The sequence below is a fragment of the Phalaenopsis equestris genome, unplaced genomic scaffold, assembly GCF_001263595.1.
Source record: "Phalaenopsis equestris unplaced genomic scaffold, ASM126359v1 Scaffold000002, whole genome shotgun sequence".
Lineage (NCBI taxonomy): Eukaryota > Viridiplantae > Streptophyta > Magnoliopsida > Asparagales > Orchidaceae > Phalaenopsis > Phalaenopsis equestris.
In genome coordinates this window covers 37,362,206-37,373,813 of record NW_018164444.1, presented here as the reverse complement: position 1 = coordinate 37,373,813, position 11,608 = coordinate 37,362,206, and the positions used below count along the sequence as shown (strand labels likewise).

Sequence of the window (11,608 nt, the reverse complement as noted above, 5' to 3'; positions counted from 1 at the left end):
ACGTAACTCCCCCCTTTTTAAACGCCGACACCACCATGAATATTTCTAAAATCTTATACTACTTTACCAACATGTCCTTTTAAATGTCGTCAAATAAAAATTATTTCTTCAAGAGGCATTATTTGCATTAATCCTTCCAGGTAATTCTAGAAATTTTCTTTAGAACCTATATCTAAACATACTTGAGGAGCATAAACTCTTATAACATCAAAAATATTAGTATCAACAACAATCTTAAGGGCTATAATTTTATATCTAATTCTTTAGTTTTTTTAACATTATCTTTCAAACTCTTATATATAATTACACCAACACCAACACCAATACCAACACCATTATTTGCATTTGTGAGCTTTGACGATGTTGATGACAACAAGATAATGAAATAATACACAAATAATTTTTTTTTAATTTTCTTTTTTGATTTTGTCATGACGAGCGAGAAACTAATAGGAAAGGGCAAGGCTCGAGATGTGAAAGTGAAGCTTTCAATTTTGTTGTTCGAATAGGAAGAATAGGCCAGTCCCGCGCGAACAGTTACGAGTATCGAGTGGGAGCAAGTGTACAAATGACTTAATATTAATTAAGTTTAATTAACATAATTTATAATATTTATAACTTTTAATGTTTTTTAACATCAACAATGCTTTGAAGGGAAGAGTTACGCCATTGAAATTTCATGTATTGCTTATAGGGTTGGTTCCTATGTTTCAATATGCCCATTGATTTTAGGCTCTCATTCTTTTTAAGGAGGATATTATTTAAACATATTTTAATTTCATTTTCAAAGAAGATATGGGAATATTGATTTCAGCCTTGGAATGCTGGGCTATTTAGAAAGATTAATTGCTAGATGGGTTAATTTTGTAATTCAAAATTTTGAACTAGGGTTGCTTGCAATGATTTGTATTTTTTGACATATAATCAAATGTTATGCAGTAGCATGGGATCAACTATCCAATCATTGGTCTCGATGTTAGGTGCATGAGATAGGAAATTTTGATTATTATAGTTGTCCCACGAAACTCGTAGCCTATCTTCTCAAGCTGCCTCATGGGACGAAAGTTTTATTTTTTTATAGTAAATTGTAATAAGGCTTCATGGGAAAATTTGGGTTTTGTTGCTTTCTATTCATTACTTGATAATGAATTGAGATAGATTGTGATGATAAAGAATTGAATTATCTTTCTAAACATCCATCAAATAGGTGGGTCCCAAGAGATTGAGGTTATTGTATTATGCCTAATGTTAGTGTCAGAATAATAAGCTGAGAAAATAGTTTATTTATGCTTAGTGGACTACATTTATTATGTTGTATCTATGTACATTATATTTGCTGCTGTGTTGTGAATAAGAATTATATAAAGAACAAAACACTAAGGTATTATTCTTATTCAAGATGATTTTTAAGATAGTTTAATCCTATTCTCAGTTTAATCCTATTCTTAACCATCAGCGCAACCACCACAACCTTCTTTCGATCACATTTAGAGCTCTCTGCCTTATATTGCCAGCGACTTCCTTGATTTTGATCATGTACCTTTCGTGCACTCTCATCACATCCTCATGCAATTTACATTGCGTTTTAACTCTCTCTCCCACTCTACAGCATGTGTAGCCTCACATTGCATTCACTCACATGCTTGGTCTTTTGCATGCTTATGGCCAATCCCTTGCTCATGATCTCTCCCAGTGCATTGTTTTACTTCTGAGTTTGCTTAATTTATGATTTTTTGAAATTTTTTCAATCATTCTCCTCTGCTTTTGTTTTTGTTTTTCAATGGCTTCATCTTTTATTCCACAAACAAAACCCTCTTTCAGTATTTGTACATTTATCAAACTTAATTATATCATCTCATGTGGTCTTTAGACTTTCTATTTCTTCATGGGATCACATAAGAAATTTAATCATTTTGACTCTCCCTCCTGATTGAGTAAGAAATACCATATAAATTAAATGACACACTTCCAACCATTTTATTTTGGCGTAGATGCTTGGTAGTCTCAAACCTTATAGTCTCCAAAATTTTAATTTAAGCGTTGGCCAAGGACATATATAAATACTTCACATATTTTTAGAATAACTAAATCTCTAGGGTATACATTCATTACTCTGACTTATTATTTCTCCAATAGAACGTTTTATTACGTATGACAGCCTGAGCTCTCAGCCATTAAGGTATTGTCCATTTTGGCCAAATGGCCTCATGGATTTGCCCCGTTGTTGTAATTTTGAGGTCACCTATCCGAAGAAGTTTTCCATGCGAGCACGCTTAACTTTAGAGTTTCAATCAAAATTCTACTGTTACACCTAAAGACTCCTTGATGTTTAAGAGTTCAACTTCAATCTACTTAGGAGCTTCGTAATCTCTCCCATTTAAGTAATCAACTTCTAGTCACTTTTTAATACCCAAAATCGTCCATCAGGCAAATAGGACTTTAGAGGCGGCCTCTATAGATTCAAGTGGTGTCTCCCATGATGTAGCATTTTCTTTTGCGTGAAACCTTTGTCATGACCTAGTTTGATTGCTTAGAATTAATCATGTCAGGAACTTTGGTCAAACGGTATTAACATTTGAATAACTATCCTAAAATTTCTAGAAACTTCTTATATATAAAAGAGTCACTAAAAAACTACAAAGTATGCCATACCTAATACATCTAAAAATAACTGTAAAATCGGTAAATATCTCAAACGAACATACTACTATATATCACTATCTTGAAAAAAATAGTGCAAAAAGAAACTACAATCACATCATAATATGATATCTATCAGTTTTTGTCATTCTCTAACTGCCAGATTTTTTAATCTACAATTTTGCTTTTTCTGGAAAAAAAAACATTAAATTCAACTGTAAATTTTCACGATTTAGTGAGCAATTATTATCTTATTATGCATTAAATTTATATACAAATGCTATGCATGAATGATAAAAAAATATATATTTCATTATTTTATAAAACTATAAGCTTTCATTTTAAATTTATCAATTCTCATTTCTGTTTAAGTATTTACTCTTTTTAATATTTTTAAGATTCATATCAGTATTAGCGTCATATCAGAAAATATTCTCAAAATTATATTCGTAGATACTCTCAAAATCTGCTCCCAAATGTACACCTTTATCATTTTTTTTATTGTGTACGGTTATATCACATCCTTTGTCAGTACCATCTAGGGGTAATCTTGTATGAATTAAACTTTTACATTTCATTTTATTTAAATTACATTCTTTTAAAGATATTGGACTATTAGTTTCTCTTCTTATCAATTTATTCATTTCAATTATTCTTTTGCTTTACGACATGTTTACAATTATAAAAATTTGAAGTAATAATGAATGTCTTTATTAAATAAAATATCAATTTAATACATAAAAGAAACTAAGCTGGGAAGGAGTCTTTTGAGCAACCTGCTTGTGGGAGAAGTGAGCCAGCCGCATGCTGGAGTGTCGAACAGAGCCCTTGCATGCGAAATTTTGGTATGAGGAAGGCTGAACCGAGAGTATATAAGGAGGTAAGGGTTTTTTATGGTTTTATGTCTTAATTATATAAATTATTTCAATAAAAAATGTTATTAAGTTAATATTAAAATTTATGACTTAATTATAGTGATTAAATTTGTCAAGCAATTAAATTAAAAAATTGGATAGATCAAGATCATCCTTTTGTGCAATAGAGGAGGAAGTTAAGTGAGATAAGGTTAGAGTTTAATTATTATTTTAGAATTTAGCATATTTATTTGAATCAAAATGATTGCCTTTTTTGAATTAATGACAAAAATCAGACGGTATAGAAAGATTGATTTTTAGTTTGAAATGAGGAGAGTAGATGATAGTGCAGGAAAACTATTTAAGATAAATAAAATTAAAGTTTTAAATCTATTAATTTAAATATGATGTTTATTATAATATTAATGTTAGATCATAGTAGTTATTAGCAGGAATCAAGATTTAAGATTAATTTATTGTAAGATACGTAAATTGGAATAGTTGATTTCAAGCAAGTTTGAGTAATCATGTTTCTACATTACAACAATGTTTCTTACTTTTGATTGCATTATTTTAATTTTTCACTAATTTTTCACATTGATGCTTTATCTCATTGAGACAAACTACTAGTGATGTGTTCATGTTGTTAGGTAATAAGTGTGCATGTTAACAATCTTGTATAAACTGTTACATATTGATTTGTCTTTGAAGCTATTAGATTATCACGCACCATTTTGATTCTAGTAAATTTATATTTATTCATTAATAGATAAATGTGAAGTGTCACGTAAGAAAATAATGTATGATATGAATTATGAAAATATTATATACATGAATGTTTGTATGAGCATGCTAAGAAAAAAGAGTTCAACCTCTTGTGGTATTGGTTGGGGACTCCAATATACCCACATACGTAGATGTTTTTCTTACCATCTTAGAAATTGTGAAATTTAGATCCCTAATTGTTGTTCTTACCATCTTAGAAATTGTGAAATTTAGATCCCTAATTGTTGTGCTGATGTGGTAGTATCAACCAGGGGTGAGTAGGCACCCTACCACCTTAGACAATTTTAAAATTTAAATCATTAATCATCGTATCAACGGGAAAGTACAAGTCAGATGTGAGTAGACATATTTCCACTCAAACAATAATAGACATTCTAATCGCCGTGCCAGTGGAATTATATCGACAAGGGTTGTATCATGTTAGATTTTGACTTACCTTCTGAGACGGACATGAAAGCTCAGAGTATGAAATGTACTAAAGTTAAAAGATTAAACATTGAAAAATAAAGTTAAAGTTAATGCATATTTAATTCTAAATAAATTCCATGAAGTAAAATGTCATGCATACATATATTAAATTATTGTACTATTTTTTATAATGAAATATAAAAGACCAGCGTACATATTATTTTATTTTGCTTGAGTTACTGTAGTTTAGAAATGTGATTTCTCCACTGTGTTAGCTTGGATAACCCATTATGTTTAAAAAATTTTTAGGTTAAGCTTTTAAATAAAAGGTGAGTACTCTAAGAGATACTGTGTACAAAATGTGAGATTTGCAAACTAAAAGGTAAATTTTTATTTGTTAAATTAAATTATTTTCTTTATAGGCTCTTTCAAATTTTGGATTGTAAACTGTTAGTGTGATAGAAAACTTTAATTTCATAGTCCGACTGTCAGTTTCAGTTTTGAAAATTTCAAAGCCGGAGCCAGGTCGTGATAGTTAAATGAAGTGCTAGGCAAAAAATATAAATCCATGTCGTAGTATATATGTGAAATGATGTGGGTTAAAAATCCTTTTGTGAAATTTGATTTTCCAATTCAAAATATATATTCTCAATCTTTGAAAGTCCCAAAAGGCAAACACATTATGGCTGATTATCTTTAATATGTGCCATCAAAGAAGCTTGTTACTCATGTTTTCAGCTAGGAACACTTGTATATATTTGCCAAGAGTTCGAGTCAATTTTTAATTTTTCAAACTATGTATTGATTGGAGGCTCATTGATATATATGTTCTATTCTGAGGTGGAATGTTAACTTTAGGTCACTATCTTAACAACACCTTTTTTATTGTTAGTGCTCTATTTGTTTTGTTAAAACTTTGAACATTTTAGCAATACGAGCGTTCTCATGCTAATAAGACATCAAATATTTTTCTCCATTCATAGCTTGGTTTAAACTCATGAATTTCATTAAAATTTAGCCACTCCAAGTGAGCATGGGAAGGCGAGAAGGGGAATATTAAATAAGCAGCATTGGTAGCTTTGAGTGATGGAGGTGGGGGAGAAATTTAGTCATTATTAGTTTCCAATTCTTAACTTGTTTCAATTTCTCATTATGGCAGTATTCTCAGCATTACTTAGGGTCTGTTTGGGGCCAGTTGTAGCTTATTGAATAATTTTGTTGATAAGCTAGATGCGGTGGGTTTTACAAATTTTTTTTTTTTTGGAAAGTCAAACCGCAGCTAGAAAGCTGCCACGGTGTGAAAACGCTGTTTTTAACATTTTGAAAATGCATAAGCTATCAAAATATAATTTACGCAAACAGACCAGGTGCGTTTTCAAAACGCCACCACACCAAATAAGCTGCCCCCAACGGGCCCTTAATCTTTTACTGTTTTGTTCATGCTACTGATAAATTTTACTTTCTTGATGGCTTTCATAGGAAATTGATCAGTTTAGAGAGACAGTGAAGAAGGAAATACGAAAAGCAATGGTAATATGTTTTCTTAAGTTATTGCAAATCAAACCTTTTTCTTATCTACTTTTTTGTAATATTTATTTTTGTATGTAAATTAAAATGCTTTCTGGAAATGTTGTTAATTGTGTATGTTTGCATTTGATTTCCGTTTTGCATTCGCCTCTTGGAGTTCTTGAACTAAATTTATACTCTTTCTTTTATTGTAGGACTTCTACTTGAGCTGTGTAAACGTTATATTAGCATAGCCATCCTGATGGCGTATTATTGATGATGCATTTTATGTGACAACTTATAAAATTCTGTGTAAGTTGATATGCTGGCACTCAGGTGTACTATTGACACTTTAATCTTTATAATTTAGAGCAAAGAATAAAATTTGAATATCAAGTTTTTCCCCCAACTACTTGAAATTGGTTCAGGTCCTTTGGGATGGAGCCACTTGGTGGTGGCCACCTTATGGTGGAAATAGTGGCACTTATACTGGTTATGAGGTGGGAATGGAGTGGTGAGCTCCTTGGGGAGAGCATGTAGCTAAGGTTGGACAAGAAAGCTTAATAGGAGACGGCCTACACGTCGCTCTTGTAGGGAATTATTTTTGGGGGGGCATGGGGCAGTGGAAGAGCTTAGCCAAAGTATGTTTGAGATGTAATGGATAGATGGTGACGACATGTGCCATAGAGTGACTGGAATAATTGGGCTTGGAGTGACTTTGGATGGGTGAAGCCCTAGAACTCCGAAGTATGAATTGGCTTTTGCAAGGCTTTGGGGAGGGCTTCTAGGGATGGAGAGGGATATGTGGGGAAGGCAGTGGTGTTGGGATGGTTGATAGAATTGCTTTAGGAGGTGTTAGAGATTGGAATACAGTAAATTAACAAAAGTTACAATAAAAGTTGAACCTCACCAAAGAAACAAGCCAGTCGTGCGCCATTTAGCTTCCATCGTGGAAGAACCTAGCCACTAAGTACGATTCCAGAGAAGAATACTTATTCAATAATTGTGCTTCAACAAAGATTACTCTTACAATAAATTTACCTCTATGTAATCATTATGAACTCTTTCAAAAATCAAAATAAATTCCCATAATGTAAAGAAAGTTTCATTTTAAAATGTAAAGCAAGGCTTCTTGAAATACGGAAGTGGTGGTGCTGTTGTTTGACCATATATCTTGGCATGAGAATTGTTGCTCTTGTTCATGTTGGCAAGTGGAGAACTATGGCATGGCCGCCCAATTTGCACGATCCATGTTCATGAAGCTTCATGATATTCTAATCCGTTACCCATACATTGAATAAGTTTACATGAAGTTTTAGCTAAAATAACTGCCAAAATGTTGAGTATAACAACCATATCTTAAATTAACATTACAACCAAAGTTTATCATGACATTAACTACTGCAAATATTAAAATAATGAATATGTAATGAAATCATGAGCTAAGTGCTTTATCGCCACATAAAATATTTTTCAAGAAAAGATTACAAAAAAAGGGGGAGTTTACATGCACATCACCCAATTCTTATGCATTTACATTTCTCACCCCAAAACTTTGTTTTTTATAAACCCAACGCCCAATTCACACTTTTCAACAATGTGGAACTGTGAAATTCACATTTTCATGCATAGATAATATGCTGCATTTGTAAAAATTAAAGTTTTGGCGTGAGATGCAGAAATGCGTAAGAATTGAGTGCCACATATGTAAATTTCCAAAAAAAAAAAAGTGCTAAAGATGCACTGCTTGACTTCACCTTATTCACGCAACATTATGTGTCCTTATTTTGTGGCCATGGTTGAGACCATGGGAAACTATTTTTCAAATAATGACATCCCTTAACTGAATTGCAATAGAATGCCTCCATTGAATTTAGGTTCCTACTAAATGTACTTTAGCTTGATCATAGAGAGGTTTTTAATTGACAACCTTGCTATTAAGAACCTTAATTATTGGTGAAAATAGGAAGTCTTATTTTCTTAACCATCTTCCTGGAATACAGTGCAGGTCAAATTTACAATCTTCTTTGTTAATGCAACTTGCCAACCTTTATGTGTGGGGGGGAGTGGAGCAATGATTAAAGTAAGGAGAAAAAGAATAGCACATTAAAATCACCATAAAGTCAAGGATAAATTTCTATATAAGTGGAGCAATGATAAGAATATTTTCACCTGTTTAAAGATGTGTATAAAATAAACTTTTTTTCTCCTGTTAATTGCAATAACCATAAATGCTAAAAGTGTATTTATAAAATGACATGTATAGAAAAAATAAAGAATTTCAAGGAGACATCCAAGGAATGGTGAGGAATTTAATCTCTATATCTATGATTGTTAATGAGTCTATCTTGGATTGATCCGACTTTGGCTCAAAATCAGGCCAGCCATTCGATCTGTTCTCTTGCCAAGTCAAGCTTGGTTATAAAATGATTTGATCTTGCATTGCTTACTGCCTTCAACTCTAGCTTAATTTGAGCAAAAAATTTTATCCTATTTTGATTTATTTTTTATTGTCTAAGATAAACTCTTTGTTCTACATGCATATATAGAATTGTATAAATAAATTTATACATATAAATGCGTAGATGCATAGATACATTAATTAAATACAAGTGCATTAACACATTTATGTAGACATATATTCTTCCATACATTTGTACACATATCAATCCAATCTCTGGTTAGTTTGGTTTGATTTTGGATCCGCTAAATTTAAGTTCAATTCAAACCAGCATTGGCCTATTTATCCGCTCCTTAACTTTGATTCAGCCAAATGCCAATTTGATTTTTGAGCAATGTCAGTTCTTTGAGCTAAATTCATTGACCTATCCACCTCTTAAATAAATTGAATAGTATCTAAGATATCTTTTTATAACCATTGGAGGATTTCCTTGAAACATGTTTTGAAAAGATAATTCAATTTTTGTGCACTAGTTTAGAGGCTAGCATTAAGAACTGGGCCTGGCATGTGAGGGAACTAAAAGAATTTATGTGCCAGTTAGGAAGCGCTAAACATGATATAGTTCTATTGGCATAGTCAATATAATGTTTTGTTAAAAATTAAAGGTGTTATCTTTTCTATATTATTTCATTCTTTCGAGCTACGTACTATGTATTGTTCAAACCGTGTGATTAATTTTGTAGTATTTCGGTCATTCTTGAAGGTTAATTAGGTCATTTTCTCTTTGGTTGAAGTATATAGTTACATTGTTTTTATGGTTGTTAACTGTGTTCAGGTGATGTTTTCTAGCTATCTTTTATTGGGGGTTTTATATATAGTTCATGCAAGTTTCTTCTGTTTTGAAATAATTGTCCCCTTCTATATGATTATTTACTAATCTCCGTGAAAAGTAATAATAGCCTTTTTTATGCCTACTCTGTTTCGATAAAGTTGAGCTGAGAAAGTTGATGAGATGCTCGGTATATATTGCAGAAAGAACCATACCTACCACCGGGACAAGGTCCACTCATATTGGAAGACTTGCAGGTTAAGAAGGAAGCTTCGTCAAACCATATGAGAATTATTACTGATGGGTTTGATGTTTTGGAGATTGATGCTAGCAGTTTAGAATTTCAAAGCAAATTTGCCTCTGGGTCTTGTGTTGATTTGTAAGTTTTATTAATCAATCAAAGCAAAGTTTCTTCCCAGATGCTTCTAATAATTTATATTACTATTATTATTAATTTTTAGATTTTTGAATGCCCTTTTTTGCTTCAGATACCGTGGTAAATACTGTAGTCAGGATGTAGCTATAAAAGTCTTCAAGTCAGAGTATGTCAGCGTGGATATGCAGCGTGATTTTGCACAGGAAGTCTACATTATGAGGTTAGTTAAAAATGCCTGTTCTTGTTAACTATGTTGATTGGCATATGATATTTTGATTTCCATTATTCACTTACGGATATGGATGACTTTGCGGCCATTAATCTCTATATTTTAGACAAAATTAGTCCAAAAATACAGAAGCCAATTGCTAGTGTATGTTAGTCTCTTCTTGGAGCAGCTGCAGCTTATTAAGAAGCCGTTGTAAAGCTGCTGAAAAATAATCTGATATTGCAAAAAACTTTGGTGACTATTATTATTTTATTATTATTATTTTTTTTTTTTGTGAAAAAGACAAACTGCAATTAGGAAGCTCCCACCACACTTAGCTAGGAGTGATGGGAAAACGTTGGTTTTAGCGGCAGTTTTTTAAAAATGTTGTAAAAATGCAGTTTTCCCAAATGGCCAAAACAGCGGTGCGGTGCTGCGCCGCCGCCGCGCTGTTGCGCCAAATGGAGCCCTTTATAGTAAACTAATGCTCTCCTCAACTAGTCATTATGGATAACTTTTATTCTTGACTATCTTAAATTGGGAGTTTTGATTTACATTTGTATTCGAGTGTTTCAAACATTTTTTGTGAAGATGTTTAATGCATATTTTTATTGGTTTGTGTTCCTAAATTAAAATGGCATTGAGTGATTTCCTTAACACACTTTAACAAAATGGTATAGGCAAATAAAAAATAGAAATTCTTTAGAGGTAGTTATATCTATTATGTTGACCATTAATTACAACAACAACAAGTCTTATCCCACTAAGTTTGGTCGGCTGCATTGTCGGTCAACTTTTTCGATTGATTGATTTAGATTTTGAATATATGAAAATATGAAAATAATTTTTGAAATTTAATTTAAGTATAAGAGATGTATATAGTTTGAGTTAGTATGTTTTAATTTTTGTAATTTTTGAAAAATGAGACCAAGTGAATCTCATTCGTCCAATAGTTTGCATAATCGTGTCTGATACCGCGAATACTACACCGTCCCGAAAGATAAATGTAGACCTCGACGATAAACCCAATCCTGCAAACTAAGAGATTTGTGACATCCGTTTAGTCTGCGAACCTTTTATATATGACCGACAAGTTCCCCTATCTAATACAAAGATTAAATAGGGTTTATTTTACCTGGGTTCCAAGTTTCTTATAGAGGCAAGCCCCTATAGTTAATTACATTTCAAATGATGGAAGTCACTTGAAAAAACTCTCGATAATGATCAGTGATTTTATTCTTCAAGAATTCAAGGTTTAAGTTTTCACGGTAGGACGTGAAAAAACAAGTGGGAGTGGCTCAAGTATGAACAATTCTTTCAGGAGTCCAATGGAATTAAATGGTAGGGGGCGTCACAAATCTTGAGGAGGAACCTCAGTGACTTTCCAAACTATTCTACGGTGTGACTGTGTTTTAGAGACGATGTTATTTAAGTGTTTAATCCTGCCAATTTTATTGTTTGAGACTTACATTTGCATAATACTCGATTATGCAAATAGCCCGCAGAGATAAGAGGGTTTACGTCGTGTCACACGACAACCTCGGAACCTAAGACGGGTTAGGATTTATGTTGCACAACATGATTGTACATGAGCCTAAAA

The 11,608-nt window shown here is 32.3% G+C and overlaps 1 protein-coding gene across 1 annotated transcript in view; it reads left to right on the top strand.

Moving 5' to 3' along the window:
- Nucleotides 1-6,167: 6,167 nt before the first annotated feature.
- Nucleotides 6,168-11,608, top strand: part of LOC110030676 (serine/threonine-protein kinase STY46-like) — a gene marked incomplete at its 5' end in the record, with an annotated part of 16,501 nt that continues 11,060 nt past the window's right edge. Inside the window, 3 exon segments of the mRNA XM_020733517.1 lie at nt 6,168-6,218; nt 9,628-9,803; nt 9,913-10,020. Coding sequence (XP_020589176.1) covers nt 6,168-6,218; nt 9,628-9,803; nt 9,913-10,020 — 335 coding nt within the window.